This window comes from Calonectris borealis, chromosome 14, assembly GCF_964195595.1.
Source record: "Calonectris borealis chromosome 14, bCalBor7.hap1.2, whole genome shotgun sequence".
Lineage (NCBI taxonomy): Eukaryota > Metazoa > Chordata > Aves > Procellariiformes > Procellariidae > Calonectris > Calonectris borealis.
Window position 1 is genome coordinate 1,444,986 of NC_134325.1, and position 22,033 is coordinate 1,467,018.

Genomic DNA, 22,033 nt, shown 5'->3' on the forward strand with positions numbered 1-22,033 from the left:
ACAGAGCCATGGTCAGGCCAGGAACAAGGGACGGGGTGACATGGGACAAGGTACGACTGACAAGGCCTGGGGTCGGTGCAGGACCCTATGCCAGAGGGACCAGGTAGGACGCACAAGGAGGTGACCCCGCGCTGGCTGTTGTCCCCTGCCCCGGGGCTGAGCGGCACCTGCAGGGAGGGGAGCAGAGATGTGTTTCTCTAGGTGTATTTATTTACTTTTATTCCTCAATACTGCAATCAACACTTAAAGGTTTCTGTTAATCCGTGATTAATGAAGTTGATGGGAATTCTCCCATTTTAAACTCTTATTTTTTTGGCCAGCGGCACCCTGCATCACAACCCCCCGCCACCTCCCAATGCCCTCCTGACTCAGGGACGTGTCCAAGCAGCTAAAAATCAGCCCCATTCAGGTCACCAGCTCCAACGTGGTGGAAGAAGAGCTGGAGATTTCGGGAGGAAGAGTCAGTTTTACAAAGAGGTTTTTAAAAGCACCCCAAAGGACAAGGAGAGCTTTCCCTGAACCTCAGCCCTTCACTGCACCAAGTTTTCCTCCAAACGTAAGCCCACGATACAAACCTGCACCCCACGCACCCCCCTGCAGCCGCAAGTCACCCAGGCTCAGGGGGCAATCCTTGGAGGCAGAAGGGCAAGCAGAAACCCCACTATTTTTATCGGCAAGGTTTCTTTTGGGGACCCTCCTTGTAAATCACAAAGCAGCAAGGAACAGGGCACCTTAAAAAAAAAAAGAATCTTTCTCTTTTAATCCACCCAAGGGAAATCCAGAGCAAGAGCAGCATCACAGCACTACACACAGCACAGACATCTATCACCTTTGCACAGATTCCTTCCCAGATACACAGAAAAGTCATTAAGAAAAAAAGAAAAACAAAGAAAATTATTCACATATGCAAAGTGACAAGTAACAAATCAGCCACAGAACAACTTTTTCGAAGAGAAAAAGGACGCATCAAGGAAGAAGGCCCTCAACAAACAAAGGTTTTGCAAAAAAAACTAACCCAAAAACGTTGAAAGGGAGGTGGTTTTCTTTTAAACATTAAAAAACGGGGATTTTTTTTTTTTAAATTAATTTAAATATACATTTGAAACACAAACACCAAGCAAGCGCCTGGAGAACAAAGCGAAAAGAAGGAATGAAAAGTGAATTCGACCAGTTTAATTTAAACACCAAAGTCAGGTGGATTGCACCAAATGGAATAAATAATGGAGAAGATCACGCTGGGTTGGTAGATCTCGCACTTAAGATCACTTAAACCAGAATTAATAACACAGCCCAAGAGAGTACTGAGCGAGGAAGTCCTCTGACAAGTGATGTTAGCTGGGGCAGTCTCCCTTTGACAGAGCGGGTTGTAGGTGTGGATTTGCCCCCTGCCACCCAACAACGATCACCACCCCAGAAGCGAGCGGGATGATGAGTTTTCGTGACCCAGAGGACTCGACCCCGTAATCACGTACGCGCAAACAGCTCCTCGCCTGGTGTGCGGGAACCCTCCGCCTCTTCGGCTGGCTCCAAACACGCACAAGTCAAACATCAAAGCACAACTAGACCTTGTGCTTCCACCTTGCGAGGTGAGCACGCAGGCGTCCACCGGCTAATCTACACCTGCGGCCACCACTTTATCACCCCAGGGGTGGGCAGGCTGAAGGAATGTAAGTGGTTTCTTGTTGTTTGGTTTTCCCTCCCCACAACCCCTGCATTAAAAACAAAAAAACAAAACAAAACAAACAAAAAACCACCCCAAAAAAAACCCCAAACAAAAATAACTTGATCCCAAGTTCCTCTCCCTCCCCTGCCTGCGGCCAAGCAGTGAAGCACCTTCGGACATTCCTGTGATCCCACAGACATGTTCCCTACAGAGCAGACATCTCACCTCTGCACCTCACCTGGATGTGCCTGTGACACCTAGTTAGGAGGGACATCCCTTTGCTTTAAAACAAAAATAATTACAAAAATCAATAGCAACAATCCCCTTTCCCTTCCTCTGATCTCCAAGAAGTTCATCTAAGTCCAACTCGTTTTCAAGAAAGGGAGGGGTGAAGGCTTCCAGGCCAAGGAACTTGCCAGATCCAGCATCCCCCCCGCCGTGCCTTGGCGGCGATGAGATGAGCCCCCTTTGCGCAGTGCCCGCTCTCGACCCGGGGCCAGCAGAGCCGAGGAGGGGCTCAGGGGACACAGCTGCCCCTCCAGCTCCTCCTCAGATAGCTGGCGACTCCAGGAAGAAGGAGCGGGGGTGGACGAGGGTTCAGGTTATTTCTTTCCCATCCCTCTTCCTCCCCAAGGCTGGGAGGAGACTTCTGGGTCCGCAAGCCCAGTCTGTGCTTACCAGTGTCCTTAAGGATGACAATTTAAAAACAAAACAAAAAAGGAAAGAAAAAAGATATGCATAATTAGGTATTGTCCGTGGAAGGAGCGGGAGGGGTCAGGTTCCAGACCGAGACAGAAAAGGGACTCTCTCCCTCCCCGTGTTTTCTTGTCTGGAGACCAGGTCCCCCCGGCGTCCCCGCGCGAACCCTTTGTGCTGTTGCTCTGACACCAATCGACACGGATGACGAACACGGGGATGAATTCGGCGCGGCAGAGGGCGGGAGGGCACAGGCAGGTGCGCTGGGGCTAGGCCCGGTGCTTGGGGAGCATGTCCAGCAGGAACTCCGCAATGCCGATGAAGTAGACAACTTGTGCGATGCCGAAGAGAGGAGCAATGACCAGGGCTCGGCAGTACGCCCCTTTCAGGAAGGCCATGGGCCCTTCCTTCTGCCAGATCTTCCTGGGGAGAGATGCCACAGACAGGTAAGTGCCCATCCCACCCCTCCACCACGCCAGGAGAGCCTCTGGCCGTGCCCTGGCTTTCTGCCTCCCTCCAGAGCCTGCTGTCGCCTGGCACTGCCTCCACGGCAGATCATCCACCATCCCCCACGTGCTCTGCAGATGCCCAAGCAGGAACATGCCCCATCCCTACGTCCGGCCGGGAGCAGGGGCATCTGCCTGGGTCTGGACGCACAGCTAAGACAAGCCCATGCTTGCATCCAAGGGGTCCCCTGTTCAAGAGCTGGGGCCAACTCCACCCTCAGGACGGGACACAGCCAGATGGCGAGAGACTCTGGCTACAACAGCAATACAGGAGCAGAGCGCTTGTGTTTTAAAACTCCCTTCATGTTTTGAAGCGGCCAGACCACAGTTTAGCAAAGGGTCAGAGGAGAGGGCGGCTGGGGACAGCCCAGCAGACAGCGCTCCTGCAGCCGCTGTTCAGAGCGGTCCCGGGAGGGATACGAGACTTAATGCTGTAGGATACTCAGACAACAGGGTCTTGGGAGAGACAACCACCGCATTGCCTCCCTTTGCAGAAATAAAACCTCAGTGTTATGACTGTTGGGGTTTTGACAGAAGCATTTAAATATAAATGCTGTATTTACCTTGCTCAAAATAGGAAGAAGTTCTCTTTTATATACCTATATATATGAACGGTATGTATCTGGTCATATATCTATATATCTATCCATATAGATAGATCGATAAACGCACGGGTTCAGAGGGAACCTGAAACAGAGAAGCTGCTGGTTGCGTCTAGAAGCTGCACTGGCTGCCTGGCAGCAGGCAGCAGCAGGTGCCGTGCACCCGACGTGGCGGCCTGCTCCACAGGGAGGCTTACTTGGTGCAGTCCAGGATTCCTGAGTAGGTGTCCTCGTTCACTCCTCTCTGCAAGGACTGCAGCCGCGTTTTGATCACTGGGGGGAAAGAGAGAAGAGAGACAGTGGTGAGCACCGGGAATGCAGCACGCTCTTCAGTGGGCAGGAGCCACCCTGCGAGTAATGTCTCTGAAACACAGTCAAAACGAGATCACCAAGGACACAGACCATTTTCATGTATTTATCAGCAAAACAAGGGAAAACAAACCCATTCCTTTACAAATGGATAAAAGAAAAACACAACCACCCAAAAACCAACCCCCTCCCCTCACTGTGACCGAGGTTTCCAAGGCTGACAAGCTTTACACGCTTCCAAATTCAGATACCTTTCTGCAAAGTGGGAACTGATTTTCAAATGCTCAGCTCCTTCTGGAAGAAGTGTCTAAAATATACAATGCTGCTCTTACATTTCTTCACACCTTGGAGCGCGTGCAATGTTGGGGAGAGAGGAGTTACTTTCTGGTGTTTTTCGCAGCAGAGAAACCGAGGTGATATTTAAGGCAGATGCTGTGGAGCAGGAGAAAAGGCCACAGATCTGAGGCTCCCCCTGGTTGTCCACGACCGTATGCGTGTAAATGCTCTGCATACTATCGCTCCACACGGAAACGTGCGTTTCAGGGGCATGTTTGCAGTCATCCCTGCGAAGAATGACTGAAGTGAATGACACCCTCCTCCTGACTTACCTAGCGAGTGCTGCAAACCTCTGTGTAAGCTGTGGCCAAAGGTATAGCTCAGCCGAAGGAAACATCACCTGAGCTGGTGGCAGCTCAGACAGCAGAGCTCCCCTCCTGTACCTCCCTGTGCGCTCATGCTGCGAAGAGGCTGGCACGGTCACCCTCCTCCTCCACCTAGCCCACTCGTGGGCCTCTGACTCCTGCCACTTGGTGCCAGGCCACCAGCACAGGCTACTCGGGACTCACCATCGCAAGGGTTGACGGCCACCGCAGCCGTACTGCCAGCCACACACCCGGAGAGAAAGGACACGTAGAATGGAGCCTTGACATTGGGGTCTTTCTGTCCCAGCTTGTTCAGGTTTGCAAACAGCGGGAAATAAACGATGGAGAATGGGACATCCCTGCAGTGGGGAGGGAGGAAGGGAAAGAAGAACAAGGATGAGCAAAGTCAGAGCAGGACACCAACAAACTGAGCATCAAGAAAGGGCATCACCTTGGCAGCACAGCCACGAGTGCAACGCAGACGTCCCAGCTCTGCAGTTGCAATGCAGGCAGGAGCAGAAACTCAGCCGGGGCAAAACTGACTGCACAAAGGACACCAGGCCCACGGGAAGCATGCAGCCCTGAAGAGTCAATGACCCCCCCCCGATTTTTCAACACTCAAACCGAAGACCCCAGCACATTCAGAGGTCAATCGTTTTGTCCACTTTTGTTAATTACAAGAGGTTCGCATCCTGCCCCCCATCCCACCGGGCGTTGCTTTAGCTCTGCCTTTGTTAAAGCTAGAGGAGGGTCACTCTGTGAAAGCCCAGGTGAAGAGGGCCAGAGAGGGCACCGCTCCTTGCATCCAACAGCTCCAGGGGCCAGAACCCGTTTCACCCTGGAGACCGAGGCTGACAGTTTTGCTTTGCTACCTCACAAGAACTTCTCTGCAGCGTTAAAATATGGACCACGGGGGAGACAAAAGACTTTCCACAGAAAGCAGCAAAATTAAATCTTCCAGGAACAAAAGGCAGACTCCCTTGCTTCCCTGACCTTCACAAACGTGCAAAACCTGTGCATGGAAACCAAACCAAACCCAACCCACACCCCCTGATGCCAACACCTCCTTTGCAGGCTTATTGCCTGGATGGCTGATGCTTTATGTTCAAGACTGGGAACACCAGTGCCCTGCGCTCGAGCCCATGCCATCCTACCTTAGCAGTGTGGCTCCCAGGCCCTTGTAGAGTCCCGCAATGCCTTTGCTCCGCAGCAGCTCCCTTGTTATCTGCATTGCTGTGGTGCGCGTTTCCACCGCTGGCTTCGCCGCCTCCACCGCGGAGGAAGAGGAGAGCTGGGCCTGCGCTGCCATCAGCTTCTTCTGTGCCGCTGGGGAGGAGCAGAGAGAGCTCTGGTTTGCAAGAGTCTCTTGCTGCCCGGTGCCACGGGACAAGGAGGAAAAGGCAGATCCCCAGGAGCACCAAAGCATGCAGACTAAGGCCAGCCAGGTGCCCTGCAAGCTTTTGCTGCCTGTCTGCCCATCTCCCTCAGCCTGAGGCAACCCAGCTTGTCCCAGTCTCAGAGCTGGCTGCTGCCACACCACAACGCTGGCTGCTGCACTCTCCTACCAACTGGTTTTACCTAAAAGCAGGAGGAGTCCATCACACAGGACCTCCGTGGTGCAGAGAAAAGGAGCTGCCGTGAGCAGGCAGATGATGGTACCTGCTTCCAGCTACGTCCCCGAGCCCCCGTTGGACAGACGAATGATATTAATGAATGAGGGAGGTTCAACACTTCCTTCCCTTGAAAGCAATCATTAACCTGGGGAGTTCCTCAGCTGCACTAGGTACACCACATTTATACACGCAGCCTTTTCAAACTGATGCATTTCTGCTCTTTGGCCAGAAGATGGAGAGCACATCAAGCTGCAGGCAATCCTCTGGCTGCCACCAGCACACCACAGGTCTCTTGCCACACAGAGAACAGGCTGTTCGCAGCAGCGAAAACCTCTTCTGAACCCTCAAACCATGGCTTAATTCCTTCAAACATTTTAAAATAATACGCACAAAGAGGATAAGGTCTGCATTAAAAACAGCGAAGAGAGGAAAGACAAAGGAAATTTGTGATTATTCAGGAATGCCACATCAAAGGAGAGATTAAAGGACAAATTGGCCCATTTTCCAGGAAGGGCCACCAACGTGGTATCTAACAGTGTCATGCAGGGCTCCTGGGGAACAAGGCCGTACCCCAGGCTGACCTCTGGAAGAGATTAAGGCGATAGCCAACAGCTCTTTCACCCAGATCCTCTGTGCCAGACTCTGGTCTCCGTTCCCACCGTAAACACCCCACAGTGTTCCAACCAAAGGCTTGCACTCCCTCCTGCCTCTGCCTGCCAGCTCCTGCCCACAGCCCCGAGAGCCTGACCGCAAACCTCTTCCAAATCCAGTGCACCAGGAAAATTCTATTTACTGTTTCAGCCGAGACAACTGCTGCTTTTGTCAGGAGGAAAAAAAAAAAAACAGAGAGAGTAAGAGGGGAGACAAGACATTTGGACAGGACATCTCCCCTTGGGAAGCTGTTAGGGAGGTGCTATAGGGGGGTAGAAGAGAGAGAATAGACACCAGAAAACATGGAGATGGAGGAAGCACCACAGGAAAAGCACTGGAGGATGCTAATCCCTTCTGGAGCACACAGTAACTAACAAGTTTTAATCACTCACAAGCTGACCACCCAGTCACCTCTCCTGTCTCTCTCCATCCACAATAGCAATAGCAATAGCATTTGCTATTTCACTTGCCAAGCCTATCGCTTTGAGCAGAAAAAATCACCACCTTTTTTAAGTGCAAGGGCCTCTGCAAAGCCAGGTGAGCAAGGATGGGGTGAAATGAGCTGGGAAGAAGAGGAGAAACTTCTGCTACAGCCTGAGATACCTCTGACTTGGGAGACCAGGGGGAAGGAAAAGGGTTTTCTCGGCTTATTCCCTCCCCCTCTGCCTTGACAGCCCAGTCCCAGCCCTTTCCCCCTGCCTGCTCAGTGCACAGGGAAGAGAATTCCACATACCAATTCGCCCCGCATCCTGCAGCTGGATTTTGAGCATCTCCATGGGAGTGGTGACAATCACCTGGCAGGTACCCGCGCCACAGCCCGCCAGCATCTCCCTCAGCAGTGTCAGCTTTTTCCTGCTCGAAGGAAAGAAAGAAAGAGTTAGTCGGAGGAGGTGGCCCGCAGTAACAGCAGGGCAGCTGGGTGCAGGGGCTCAGGGCACACCTCTGACCCTGGGGGTTACAGGAGAGGCAGCCCGGGGGATGGGGGAACCTGCTCGGCTTGACAGTTCAGAATAACCCGGCTTGACATCTCTGCTGGCATCACCTGACCTGGAGGAAAAGACCCATTTTGGCCCCAGAAACAGAACGTTCAGAAAAAGACACAAGCCCAGCCAGAACAGCCCCAGACGGGAGCACACAACCCTCTCCATCCCCAGCCGGAGAGCTGCAGCTCTCTTCCAGCCCAGCGTTGCCCCCGGTCAGAGCACAGCCTTCAGAAAGGGGATTGCTTCAGAAGGCAGCAGAGGACCTGAGCATTAAGGGGGATAAGCAGCTTTCCTTCTGCCAGCCTAGTCCTTTAAACACCGTCAACATCCACATAAACAAATAGAAACCACAGGGCAAGAAGCAAGGGGGGGAAATATTCGAGTTGCTGCTTTGGAGTTCTATGACAAAAGCAAGATAAATAAACAGCGAACATGAGAGTCAGGGAGGCAGTTCCCTTGTGGTTAGGAGCTTCTTCACCTCACCAGCCTTCCCAAACCTGAAAAAGTAGCACTAAACTGGTCCTGCCTGAGGGACAAGGGATGGGATGGACCCCCAGCACTGCAGCTTTGTGCATCCTCTGCACTAGAGAGCAGGGATTATCAGCGACGTGTTCTTGCCTAACAAAATGCAGCATTTCATAGCTCCCTCTATCCCAAAGCCATGAAACAGCCCAGCTAAAACTAAAGAGAGGAACTCGGTATGCAAATGCTCAGAAAGCCTCAATTTTCAGAAACTGATGAGTTTTCACCCTGTAAAAAATCTCACCCCTTGGCACCAGAAAACACTGACTTGATTAAAAAAAAAGTGTCTCTGATCTGCTCTTTTCTAAAAGAGGAAAAAAAAAAGCATATATAAATCACACAGCCAGAGGAAAACAGCCTCCTCTTTTTCCTGTTTTAAATGCAAGTACTATTTTTACTCCCCCCAGCCCTGCTCCTGCAGCAATACCTCACCTTAATCTACTCAAGGCGAGTCCCCACACCATGGCAAAAGCAGTCCCACAATGATATGCCCTACTCCCTTGCAAAACCACGCCACACTCCCTTACCGGCGAGTTTTTATATGCATGCACACACAGCACAGCTGTGGCACTGCGGGCCAGCAAAGAAGTTTCGATGCCAACCCTATAGGAAAGGGAGGGGAGATGCACCGTAATCCTGCTGGCCCACCACGTCAGCCGTGCCAGCTTCTCCACCTCTCATCTTCTCCAGGGAGAATATCGGAGCAGGGGATTAGAGGCACAGAGCTACAACAGAGATTACCAGCGACTAAATATAGAGCTCTCCTGTGAGGCTGAAGGGAGGAACATTTCACTCCCCTTTCCAAATTCCCCCACAGATGAGAAACTGCAGAACAACCCCTCCTGCGGCGTTACCCTCACGGGTGCTGAGGTGTGCGCAGCAAGCTTTCCTGGAGGTGTGCAGCTATCAGGGTGTGCAAATCCAGAGGTCCCCCCTGGCACTGACACCTGGAGGTGGGCCAACTGGTGCCTCTCGGGCAGCCCGAGGCACACCACCAGTCTCTGCCCGGCTCGATACAGTCAGCAGCAAGGCTGTACAAGCTCCAGCCCAGCCATGGGAGGAAGCAAACTACCCAAAGGAGCTGCCTGCCAGTCCCCCTCTACAGCACAGCAGAGCATCTCCCGCTTTAGCAAGAGCCCTGGAGCATCCCTGGAGTAGACGTCTCCTGGTTTTCATCCAGCACGACCGCTTTGATACCCAGTTCAAAAGATCAGGAAGATTTGCCCTACATATTCATTTGTGGACCATTATCCCAGCCAACAAAAGCCAGCCTGGCTTGATTGAACTCCATGGAGCTATGCCAGCGTGACCCAGCAAAGGATTTATGTGCGTGGGTGTATTTTAGAGATGTCAAACAGGTACATCAAAGGCATCTAGAACAAGGGCTTTCAGCTTTTGTTTTGCATATCCTGGGAACTGGGGGGAGTCCAAGAAAAAAAAATAGCCTAAGATAAGCAGATCTTTTGTCAAGAGGTTTAAAATTTGCCATACAAGGGTCAAACTTCCTTTGCGAAACCTCACCAGTCTGCGCATAAAAGGAGTTTGAAAACAGTTCATCTCTAGATGACAAAGGGGTTTAAATATTTAAGGCACCACGGGCCTTATCCTCAGTGGTTTAAAAACTGGCACATCTCAACTATCTTCAGAAGTTGCAACACCAGCAAGGATCTGGTCCTACAAACGCAGAAACCGTCTTTTATCACAGCAAGAGGGTGTTAAATATAACACGTACACAATAGCCCCAAGCTCTGCACTGGCTGAAATCAGTTGTTCCACTTTTTTAACTGACATGCAATTAATTAATGACAAATCAACAATGCCAAATGGGAAGGGGAGAAGATTCATGCTTAATCTAAATTAGAGTTTCAAACTAGAGCTGAAAAATAAGAAAGTCAAAAAGCAGGGACTAGAGGTTTATGGGGGCCTTTTCAAGAGCACCACATCAGTCCAAAGTTAGAATCCCTGAAAGCATTTGTATATTGATGTCACATGGGAGCAGAGTAGGATGTTTTTCAAGTTTCTGAAAAAATCTTCACCATGTAGGAGTTGACTGTGCTTGGGGAGGGACCCAAACCAGCCATTCTGGAATAAGGATGACAAGATTTCCCAAGGCAGGACACCTTTGACCTAAAGAAACATCCATACAAAGCATATGTTTCTATTTGCTGCCCAAGAGGTTACTGTCCCCAGCTTGTACATCACCTTCCTCACTATAAAATAACCTCTGCCTCTGGTCTGTCAACCCAACAGATTGTAGAAAGCTCCACAAGAGCTTCAAACCAGAGAGTGTCAGCTGCTTTCAAACAATTTAAATAGTGGGTCTTTGATATGGATTGGGGACCAACACACAGGAGTTGTCCTTCAAAGGAAGGGCAACCTGTCCGCCACAGCCACACGGGGACGTGCACACAAACTGCCAGTCAGTCCCTTCAACCCAACCCCTGATCTTCCAAGAGGGAACAACAAGCCGTTGCAACCGCACTTCAGAAAAGCTGGAGCTATGATGCTGGGAAACGTAAACACAAGCAAGTTCCCATTACAAGCTCCCTCCCACTCCTAGTGCCAGCTCAAAAATGCCTCGGACGAGCAAAACAAAGCACTGATGTGGGACAGATCCACCCTAATAAATGCTCAAAGTAATGCCACCAGATTAAATCTTGCTCTGGCAGACATTACTCTAGGTACGGTACAACCTACCTCTGGCTGCAGAAGCTCTGCGTTGCGTGTTTGGACTAAGTCAAGAGGAAGGTGACTCTGTGCCTGCACCCATTACATCAGGTTTGCCCTGGCGGGAGATCCCGAGTGTTTTGTTCCAATACGAATGCCTGTGGAAGTGAACAACGGGCAGGGCAACACGTCTGGGCACGCTGAGCACGGACACAACCCGTGTTTTGTCCCAAGACATGCACCTGGAATGGAGACAAGGGCAATGCTCCTCTCATGGGTGTATTCTGTGATTAAACAGCCCATCTCTCGCTCTCTCTGGATTAACAGCTGAAAGTGCATTTACTTTCTGGCTGCCCTTTGATCATGGAATCATAGAATGGTTTGGGTTGGAAGGGACCTTTAAAGGCCATCAAGTCCAACCCCCCTGCCATGGGTAGGGACATGTTCAACCAGATCAGGTTGCTCAAAGCCCCGTCCAACCTGACCTTGAATGTTCCCAGGGATGGGGCATCTACCACCTCTCTGGGCAACCTGTGCCAGTGTTTCACCACCCTCATTGTGAAAAATTTCTTCCTTACATCTAGTCTGAATCTCCCCTCTTTTAGCTTAAAACCAGTCCCCCTTGTCCTCTCGCAACAGGCCCTGCTAAAAAGTCTGTCCCCATCTTTCTTATAAGTCCCCTTCAAGTACTGGAAGGCCACAATAAGGTCTCCCTGGAGCCTTCTCTTCTCCAGGCTGAACAACCCCAACTCTCTCAGCCTGTCCTCATAGCAGAGGTGTTCCATCCTCCTGATCATTTTCGTGGCCTCCTCTGGACCCGCTCCAACAGGTCCATGTCTGTCCTGTGCTGAGGACCCCAGAGCTGGACGCAGCACTGCAGGGGGGTCTCACCAGAGCAGAGCAGAGGGGCAGAATCCCCTCCCTCAACCTGCTGGCCACGCTGCTGGTGATGCAGCCCAGGGTACGGTTGGCCTTCTGGGCTGCGAGCGCACATTGCCGGCTCATGTCCAGCTTTTCATCCACCGGTACCCCCAAGTCCTTCTCGGCCGGGCTGCTCTCCATCCCTTCATCCCCCAGCCTGTATTGATACCGGGGGTTGCCCTGACCCAGGGAGAGGACCTTGCCCTTGGCCTGGTTGAACCTCATGAGGTTCACACGGGCCCACTTCTCCAGCTTGTCCAGGTCCCTCTGGATGGCATCCCGTCCCTCAGGCGTGTCGACCGCACCACTCAGCTTGGTGTCATCTGCAACTTGAACCCACTGTAATTCCCTGAGCCTCTGTGTGCTAAATAAAAGAGCCCCCCCAAAAAAGCTATCCCTGAATAGGCACAGTGAGATTATCAGCTCTGTCCTGGTTTCAGCTGGGATGGAGTTAACTTTCTTCTATCCCAGCCGAAACCAGAACAAGATCTTAACTGGCTCCTTCTATAGAGGAAGGGCTGGATTCCCCCACCTACGAGTCCCAGTGGGTTGGACGAGGGTTATCTGCATTAAAGAAGTGTCTGGACATCCAGTGGGGAGAGGCTGCCTTGGCCCACAAGGACTCCTACCCAGAGAAAGACCAAAGCACTGTACGTGCAAGGTGACACAGCAGCTCAGCAGCGGGACTAGCAGCAGCATCCCTCCTTCCTAAGTCAAGAGCCTCACTTTACAGCCTGTCTATAAAGCATTTTGCAGCTCAAGGATCAACCAGGCCATGCAATGGCTACTTATACAGATGCCACAGAAGAGATGGTCCCAGTATTTTAGGAGAGCCTCTAAGAGGAGCAGATGAAGGAAGGAGCGCTGGGGAGACCTATCAGCTCGGGAGGCAACAGAGAACAAGCTCCAGTCTCCCCATCTGCATGGGAAAAAAGGAAAAGTGCCTTGCTTGTCTCAGGATTACAGTTGGCTATTTCTCTTCTCTGAGCTACAAGGCAGGGGGAAGCAGCAAGGAAGAAAATTTGCTGGCATCATCAGAGACACAATTAACGCAATCATGCTGATCTTCCTAGAATCCAAGCTGCTAAGTCAGCAGATTGCCAGCCTTTGCTCCAGAACAGCAAACAAAATGAAGGTCAAGATTAAAGAGGACAGGAGAGGTAAGGGAATAACACACCTTGGAGAAGAGCAGCAGGAAACTCATCCAGGGACACTGGAGAGTTTTTATGAGCAAGAAATCGCTTTTATAAGAAGCCATGAGACACTTTTTACCACAGCCAAGGCAGAGTATTTAACCAAGAACCTGAAGAATGAACAACAAAACCTGGCAAACACAGGCCAAACACAACAGCTGTCTGGCACTCTATACTTTGGAGATAAACATGAAACCTTGTAGGACACTTTAAAGGGTCTGGGTTTTATGAGGTGCTTAACACCCCAATTCAGAGAGGACACAAAAAGTTGTAGGCAATACTTACATCTGTCAAAGAGGCCTCACACACTGAGCACCCAAAAATCAACAATGTACTTTAAATGCATGCTGATGTACTACCAATTTAAATTGCTTTCTTAGCTTCATACCCAAGTGCTTCACACTCAAGTGCTTGGCTTAGCCTTAGTGACTCCTCACATCTTCTGGTCTGGACGGTGAAGCTGCTGCTCTTTTCCAGAGGAAAAAAAAATCTCATCTGTTTCCAGCAGCCTGAAGGCTGAAAGTTTCCTCTCTGTCGCGCGTCCTGCCTTCCTCAGCTGCGTGGTCCAGCCGGCACAGAGCACCACAGGAACAAGGACCCGTCTGAAGACTCTTCTGTGGCTCACCTCTTCTACTTCTTCTCCTGGGAACGGCAGCGGCCCTCAGGCCAAAACCATCACAGGACAATGTTTGACCCTTAATGCCTTTCTCAGTCAGGGTCATGGGGTGCCCTTCAGGTTTTTCGGTATCTGGGTTTTCCTCCTTTCCTCCATGGCATAGCAAAGGGGTTTCCAGCACTCACGCAACTCACCCAGGCCTCCCTTGTTCCTAAATAACCAGGACAGTTTGGGAGGACCGACACAGTTTTGTTTCCTCATGAAACAAGAAGCTGTAGCAGTAGGCTGTCATACCGGTCTCGACATTAAAATAGAAACAGGCCAACAAGCACAAGCCAAGTCCCCTAGCCCGTGAGCACACATCCTTCCTGCACCAAAAGGAGGGGAAAAGCATTGTATGGGCAGGAGTATCCCCCCCAAGCTGGTCCCAGGGTGGAAAGGGCTGCAAGAATAGACATCTCCAGACTCAGGGAGATGGGTGCACCAACAAGGGCATGGGGTCTCACATGAGGTCCTGCTGCCCTGATACTCTACCTCCACCAGCATGCAAGAGCATGGCCAGGGAGAAGGGAGTCTAGCACAAACCCGCAGTGATACATCCCCAAAATACTCTTCCAGCAATTTGCAGCCAGGAGCTTCCTACACCACAGTTGTTGTTTTCAGTCTGGCCTTTCAGAAACAGGCTTTATGCCACTTTTTTTCCTAGCAGTTTAAAAGCAAGTTCATTTCAACCCTAAGTTTTTCAAAGGACTAAAAAAAAAAAAAAAGACTGCACACTAAAAGTTGTTGTGTAACTTGAGGCTATTTTGGGTCATGCTGGATTTGCCACACTCTGGTCCACACATGCTTCTTCCACCTGCACGTGGAGGACACACTCAGAATATTTTAATTAGCAAATACTGATAGAACATGCACATTTTATCAGACAAGGATCTCCAATTCATGCAACACATTTCAAGCAAGACAAGTGCTAGAAGCTTAGCAACAAAGACATTCAATGTCAAACAGGTCTAGAAGACTTCTGCAGCTCTGAGATAGAAAAGCCCCAGAGCATCCTTTGGGATGCTGGTCTAAGAGCACGACATACTATGAATGTATAGCAGATAGTCTGGCTTGTGCAAAAAGGACTTCGGTGGAGCTGAACCAAGATCTTGGTGGCTCACTATGAAAAAACAGCCCCCTAGCCTTACACTGAGCCTAACTCCCTCAGCTGCGCTTTACACCATATAACATCTTGACTGTTGCAATTACATATCCAGAAATGAAACCACATTGGCATGCCAGGCAGCTTGAATCTTCACCTGTCTAACCCCGGGCTATTTTGTTATTCATACCTAGGCTTGGACTGCAGTTGTGAAATAGGTGGCCCAGCCTTGCGATGTGCTAGCAGGTATGTAAACTGTTTTGCCCTGGGTAGGAGGAGAGGCTTTTGGATTCCAGCACTGCTAATCCTGCCCTGTCTTACAAAGACAACTGGGGAGGAAGGGACAGAAACATCTCAAGGGAGAAACCTGCAGACTGCAAATAGCTTGGAAAGAGGGAGCAAGAGCAAGGCAAACTCCTGGGGGACACACAGCTTCGTGACTCAATGAAACGGCCTCTCGCCATCACTCCTATTTGCCACATGTGCTACACATGGGAAAAAAATCCAAAAAAATCCAAAAAATCCTTGCCAAAGGCAAGGTAGCATGCAACGATTGCAGCACGGCCAGCACAACCCCTCCGGCAGGCTACATACTCCATCCCCAGGCCTGGGATTTCCCTAGCATGGAGGAAAAGGATCCCACAATAAGCAGCTGCCCTGCAGTTTCTAAGGGCCCTTATCCTCACTGGTAACGTCATGGCCTTTTCCATCACCCCCTGCTCCCCATGCACTAAGCAAGGTCACAGCACGCACCAGACCTTCCAGCGAGATCCCACGTTCATAGCCTATGCCAGCCACAGCCAACCTGCAAGGCATTTTCTTTCCCATCACATCCTGGAGTGACATTTCTAATTAGAAACACCGTAAGCCACCTATCGCAGCAGTATCAAGGCTCTGCCTCTCTGTCCAGCTCACGTTGGCTATCCTCACGAGCAGAGCTGACCAGATTTCATTCATCCAAGCCCCCCGTGGTGGCTGAATGAGATGAGTGACCCCGACTCCACATGCTGCCTAGCTCTTGTCACCTAACTGTGGCCCAACCTTTCTTTTCTCCAAAGGAGTTAAGAATGCTTCATGTCGAGACACAAAGGCTCTCCACTACCTGAGTGGTATCGCACTTCTGCTCCAGGCCACTGTGGTGCCAGTCCCATCTGCATATGTTTTAGGAGAACAGGGTGTCTCACTCTTGGCAAGACTCTCTAGCTCCGTTATTCTGAATCAAGCACAGCACATCATCCACATCATGTGTGGATCAGCCAGGAACCTAGAAGTCAAACTGGAAGAGGTCTGGGTGAAGACTTCAGCTGCTCGTGGAAACAGCTGCATCCCACTTACCCAAACACCTCAAAGGCTGCCTCAGCAGTGAGAAGCAAACACACATTTGTCCCGTAAGGAAGTCTTTACCTCTCACGGTGTAGGACATCTACTGACAGGCATGTCATGTTTTAATGGCTGAAACATCACAGAAGTGATTGCTCACACAGAACGCCAAATACGGTCCAATTTTTTCCATGGGCCGCTCTCTCAGTGGTGGTACAAGGCATGGCAGCTTGGCACCCTTTCGTCTTCCCTGTACAACCTACTAAGCCCTCACTTCGCAGGGGGTGGCAAAGAGCTAGCTGTGCTCCCGTCTACTGCAGTACGCCAGGGCCCGCCGTGTTGTCTGCTGCAGGATCAGACCCACCGCTTGGTAGAAGCGAGGAGCAGGGAGGACATCGTTACCTCCCACTGTCTGAGCAGAGCACAGAAGAGACACTATTTGAAGAGACAGAAAATCAAACACAGCTGCGAGCCGATGAGTCACACAGACATATGTTAGCTGCTACTTTAGAAGACTTCAGAACAAAAAAATTAGAGAACAAAAATACAGAAAACACTAGATCCTCAACCTGTGTCAGCCCACAATCTCCACTGAAGTTGTTGAGTCACGGATGCGCAGCAGCCGAGACTGACGCGATACCTTATGGGAAGTTGTTAAACCAAGTAATGGTGGCAGAGCTTTGCGTTTTCAGTGAGGCTCCACCCCATCACTGCCGAGGGGAAGAGTCAGGATCATATCCCAAGCAGGCTGTTTTCTAACTACTGTCACTGAGGACAGTGCCCTTCACTGGCTGTCTCTGGAGAGAGGTCTCAGTCTGAAGGGAGACACAAGTGTCCTCCAAATTGCAAGGGAGATGTCTTGGTGAAAACATCATTAAATATTCAGGGTCCAGCCCGTCTCAACTGCTCAGCTTTTATCTTTTACTCACATTTAATTCGCATGAACCAACCCCCACTTGCAAGTTAAGCAGATAGTTTTATTCCTTCAGCATTTACTTGCAGGTTAGCTGCTGGGCAACACTGCAAGTGCCCTTTGTCAATTCAGATTCACCACCTCCCTGATTTCAAGCTACAAAAGGACAAGAGGGATGCTAAGTTTGGGGTCTACAGAACTTGACTTGCCATCTGCTCAAGCCAGAAAGAGCAGAACAGCATCCAATGGGATGCTGAGGACAAGGGTCCTCCCAGCAGCTGTTTGAGCAGTGATTGGTGCCATTGGCTTCCTCTCAAATATTTTGCCTACAAATTCTGGATCTGCTAACCTTGGCTTAGATCTGGGACTATTTTTAGAAGCTTGAATAAAAAAGCAGTCATCCAGCGGAGAGCTTTTCACTTCCCATTTTAGATGTTACATCCTTAGCCCGAATGTAATCACCAGGTGAGCTGTTCAAGGTCAACTCCTATTTCAGCCATCACATCACCCCATTGCACCTTTGTCCTGACGTCCCACCAGACCTTGTCCCAAGACCTGGTGTCTTTTAAGTTGAACATGAAAGGTCTGCACCCCCTACTCACCCGTCTTTGGAGAGGTGATGCCGGAAGAAGTCATTGGCTGCCAGTTTGATAGCCTTTTCTGGTGTCACTAGAGTCAGGTTCACCGCAGCCCCTGGGCAAGGGAAAGAGGAAAAGGCCATTGGAGAGTGAGAATAAGGGAACCATTACCTGGATCTTTCAGGAACTCTGGCTCAAAACCAAGGACTGATGAAGGAGAGCTCCCAATGCACCAAAGGGGTTTAGAAACATGAAACACCACTGGAAATTAATAGGATTTCTGCCTCCCAACACCTTGGGTTTTTGAAAACATCCCCCAATGTGTTTCTACTCCATTTGCAATATGTTTTTTGTAATTTCTTTAGCTTCACTACTACCTCCCACCAAGTATACATGCATCCTCTTCTCTCATCCAAGGATGCATTCCTATGAATCCAGAAGGATGCAGATCAGACCTTCAAGAAAGGAGTACAAGTTGGATTAATAACCAGTCCCAACTCCTTTGCAAATATTTTGTGATGTTGAGAAGTAAAAGCCCCCTGCCCCACCTTCTTGCTACTGTCCCTGCCCCACCACCACCAAAACCAGCAGCTCGCTCACCAGGCAGCCCAGAAAAGGCAGAGCCATTGAAAGACCTGGAGGCGGGTTGGAGTTAACCGACTCATGTGCACCCAAGTCAGGCAGCTCTAGACCAACTCTTGGAGTTAAGTGGCTTCCCTTGTATACTACCACTGGGTGTCACCCTCAGAACAGCCACCGTTGAAGTGGCTTTTTGTCCACCACAAGCTGCAGCAGGCAGAAATTCCCCTCTGAGCACGGTGGCAAGGCTTGCCGGAGGACCTGGGCTGTAAACAAGCCTTGGCTCCCCCACCACCCGCTGGAGAGTCCTTTTGTCAGGAGCAACAAACAGCAAATCCCTGTATTGTGCCTGCCACAATGAAAGGTCTGAGTGGCCTGGCCAGCCGCTGGGGACCATGGACACCCCGGCATTAGCGCAACACATGGCTGGGAGGCAGCTTTCAAGCTGCCCTGGGGGAAACGGGGTGAGGGGAGGGCCAGTCCCTTCTGAGCATACTGGGGTTTGCACCATTAGGTTAATGCTCTAGAATATTCTCCTCCCTTTAAATCTTATGGCTCAAAAAGTCCTCCAGTGCAGACCGCAAGCTCTCCCTGCCTGCACTGAAGCATGTTAAGCTCCAAGCCCTCCGGAGGAGCTTCGCTTGAGACTTGCTAATGGCCTATAAACATCTTTGCAAGGACAAACACAAATACTAGGGTATACCTTTTGCATTTATGCTTGATGTAGAGATTTAAACAACTTGTCCCAAAGCTGTTTTCCAAAGAGAAGCAGACAGAGAAGCCTGCACTCCCACTAGGCTCTGAAGACCTGGCAGGGTTCATTTTCAGGAAGTTTGAACACAAGTTGACAGGAGCTATAAGGGCTCAACACACCTAAAGAAAGGCAACTCAATCCTCTGTGCCTCAGGATGGACTCCCCTCCCTCCAAAAATTATTAAAGAACTGCTAAATTAGACATGGAAAGACATAGGTTTAGGGCGACTTTCCTCAGATTAGGAGGGACATCTGGGACCAGGGCATGGGAATCCTTGGCTCCACATCCTCTGCTCAGAGGACACATCTCTATCACGTGGGAAATCGCAGCATGAAAACAGAGAGCCTTTGCTGGGCAGGGCTGGGCAGCCCAACATATTTCCCCCCCTTCTGACTGCCATGTTCAGATTTTGCAGAAAATAGAGAGTAACGCTGCCTTGTAGCAAGCGAAGCCCAGGCATTCATTCCACACTGGCCATGACATCCAACAAATGCCATCATCTTCTACAGGAGCCAAATTAACTACCCCAGGGAGCAGGGCAGCCCTCTCACACTCCTGGGTTTTTGCAAACTTTTAAGTGTACCAGTGATTGCGCTGCTGCCGATTGACGTGCTTCCTACACATCACGTCCCCCCGCCATGGCTCTTGCACGTGATGAGAAGCCACACAGACGTGACACTCACGCTCTACCTCCACCTTTTGATGTCAATCATATCAGGATCCACAAAGCAAAGCCACACAGCCTGATTTTTAAGTGGAAGTGGCTACCTGTGAGGTGTTTCCTCAAATGCCAAGTTGAAGACAACTTCAACCCTACTCCTAACGGCTAGAAAGTAAAACACCTGTACATTACTGACATGCAGCATGAATAATATTTCCTTGGAAAAACAAGGAGAGAAAGAAAAAAGAATAAACCCGCTACTCTACCACCAGTGCAAAGGGTTCGCTGAAAGAAAGAAAACAAACTCCAAACCATCAAGCAAGAAAGGTAAGCGAGAAGTACGCTTCCACGTGCTGACCTCCCCCAGCAACCAAGAGGGTTTCACAGCAATTTCTCCTTCAATTGCAAATAAAATAGAGGGTAAAAACACACAATATACAGCGAAAAGTTAATGAACCTGGGATTTCTCCTACATCTTTGATATTTTCAGTAAAGCTGCTTAGCAGAGAATGGATAATCCCTGTCCTCAACAATCCATAACGGCTTCAATTCACTGGAGGAGGAGAAATCGGGTACTTCAGCTGCTGGCTGTATGCTTTCCATGGCATTTTCTACCTTTTTACAAAATCTCATAGCTCTTCAACTCTAGCTACGCCAATGACTCTATTTCCTTAATTAAAGCTAACCTTGGCCTATAAGCAACGCTACATGTACCAGAAGCAATGACACATGAACAGAATGCAAAAACAAATTGCACTCGTTAAAAAATAAAAAGTGTTTTGAAAAGAAGTACGGAAGCACTACAAAGAACGAAATCAAGTAGAGGCAAAACCAGTTGTTTGCCAACTGAACTTGTAAGTGCCCTCTTCTCACTGAGCCTTGGGTTTTGTTATGAAAACACATTTCTCACAGAAGCCCTTATATACCACCAGCAACCTACATAACAGGGGGATTGAGTCATCCCCAGTGTGGCACTGGTGCACGTGGGAGGTATTATTAGCAGAGGCCAGGGAAGGCTGCCACGCTACTGTAGCTGAACTGCGGCTAACCTCCAAATGTCATCAACAGCAAAGGGCATTTCCCCAGCCTGGTCTAGGCCTTTGGCTCCCGCCAGCTAGGCTAAACGGCTGGTCTGCAAATAGCAGTGGGACTTTCCAGGACGCGTGCTGGGACAGAGCAGAGAGAGCACCTTTCCAAGGACCCCTTCCGCCGGTGTCCACGTGGTCCAGGAGCCCACAGGCACCATGGATTCATTCGCTTGGCGTCATGTCTGAAGGCAGCACACTGTCATCCCTTGAGCACAGAGAGGGCTAGACAGCACCACCCAGCTTTGAGGCATTGCTGCTACCTAGATGTTACAGAAAAAACATGAGAAAAAACCCTCCTCTTCTTTCTCGCCCAAATTAACCCCAGAATCCTGTAACTTTTGGGGAAGAACTTGAGAGCAATGTTGGGATTGCCTTTTACATCACACAGTTCACTATGGCGACTCATACAGAGCAAGGACTGTCTGCCCACACACAGCCCTCAAGAGATGATTTGCAGAAAAGCATCCTACAAGCTCAAGCCTCTCTCCTCTCCGCACTGAAGAGCTTTGATTCACACGTGAAGGAGACCTGAAGTCACACAGTGGGAATGGCTGTGCCCAAGCAGACCCTTTCTGACTTCCGACAAGAGGCTGTGCCCTGCAGGGACGACTGACGCGCTTGCGACTCCTACATGGGGCACAGCAGCTCCCACTTTAGCACATTAACATATAATCCTCCCGATTTCAGCTTAAAGGCTGAAAATAAGAGCTTGTGAGTCATACAGCAACTTCTGCTGGGGAACTGGGACAGATGGAGGGAGCAGGAACCAATCCCACCATCTGATTTCCATCTTCCCCTGTCTGCAAGGCTGGGACGTCTCTTTACCTTCTTCCCAGAAAAGTACTCACATTCTTCACGGATCTTGGATGTATTTTAACCGCCCGTCCTCTCCCCGAGAGGGAGGGAAGAGCTGCTAATGCCAGCTCACAGAACTGAGGCACAGAGACCAGGACTGCTGTACTTGGAGGACTCACCTTTGCACCCTGGCCATACTGAAATATCTATGAATTTCTGGAAGGAGCTGAAGCTATTCACAAAAGCCCTCTCCAAACCCAGCTCCCCATTTAATAGTCAGAGGTGACAAGTAAATTCAAGCCACTATCAGCTCCCTGAACAGAGGGGGTACAAAGTTCATGGGACATGGACCAAGCTGACCAGACTCATTACGGCTGGGAAAAGCAAGAGCTATGCAAAACCCTCTGCAGCCTTTGAGATTTCTGCTTGGGAGTGAAAAGTGGCCTGGAGATGCACATCGCCTCCACCACCCTACGCCTTACAGGATGAGCTGTAAGCCCTGATGGGTCCTACAGTATCCCCTGCAAGTTTCCAGGAACAGCTTTTCTTCCTCCTGCTCCCCAGCGAGCAGCCTGCCACTGCATATTTACAGCCAAAGTTAATGTTCCGAGCTAGGAA

The 22,033-nt window shown here is 50.2% G+C and overlaps 1 protein-coding gene across 5 annotated transcripts in view; it reads right to left on the bottom strand.

Annotated features, from left to right (window-relative positions):
- Positions 1-732: 732 nt before the first annotated feature.
- SLC25A22 (solute carrier family 25 member 22) overlaps positions 733-22,033 on the bottom strand; it is a 51,888-nt gene continuing 30,587 nt past the window's right edge. For all 5 annotated transcript variants that reach the window (XM_075162952.1, XM_075162953.1, XM_075162955.1 and 2 more), the window contains 6 exons: positions 17,563-17,653; positions 7,415-7,533; positions 5,572-5,743; positions 4,622-4,776; positions 3,665-3,740; positions 733-2,782 (listed from right to left, as the gene is read on the bottom strand). In XM_075162952.1, coding sequence (XP_075019053.1) covers positions 2,629-2,782; positions 3,665-3,740; positions 4,622-4,776; positions 5,572-5,743; positions 7,415-7,533; positions 17,563-17,653 — 767 coding nt within the window. In that variant the 3' untranslated portion in view covers positions 733-2,628. The remainder of the gene's footprint in view (positions 2,783-3,664; positions 3,741-4,621; positions 4,777-5,571; positions 5,744-7,414; positions 7,534-17,562; positions 17,654-22,033) is intronic.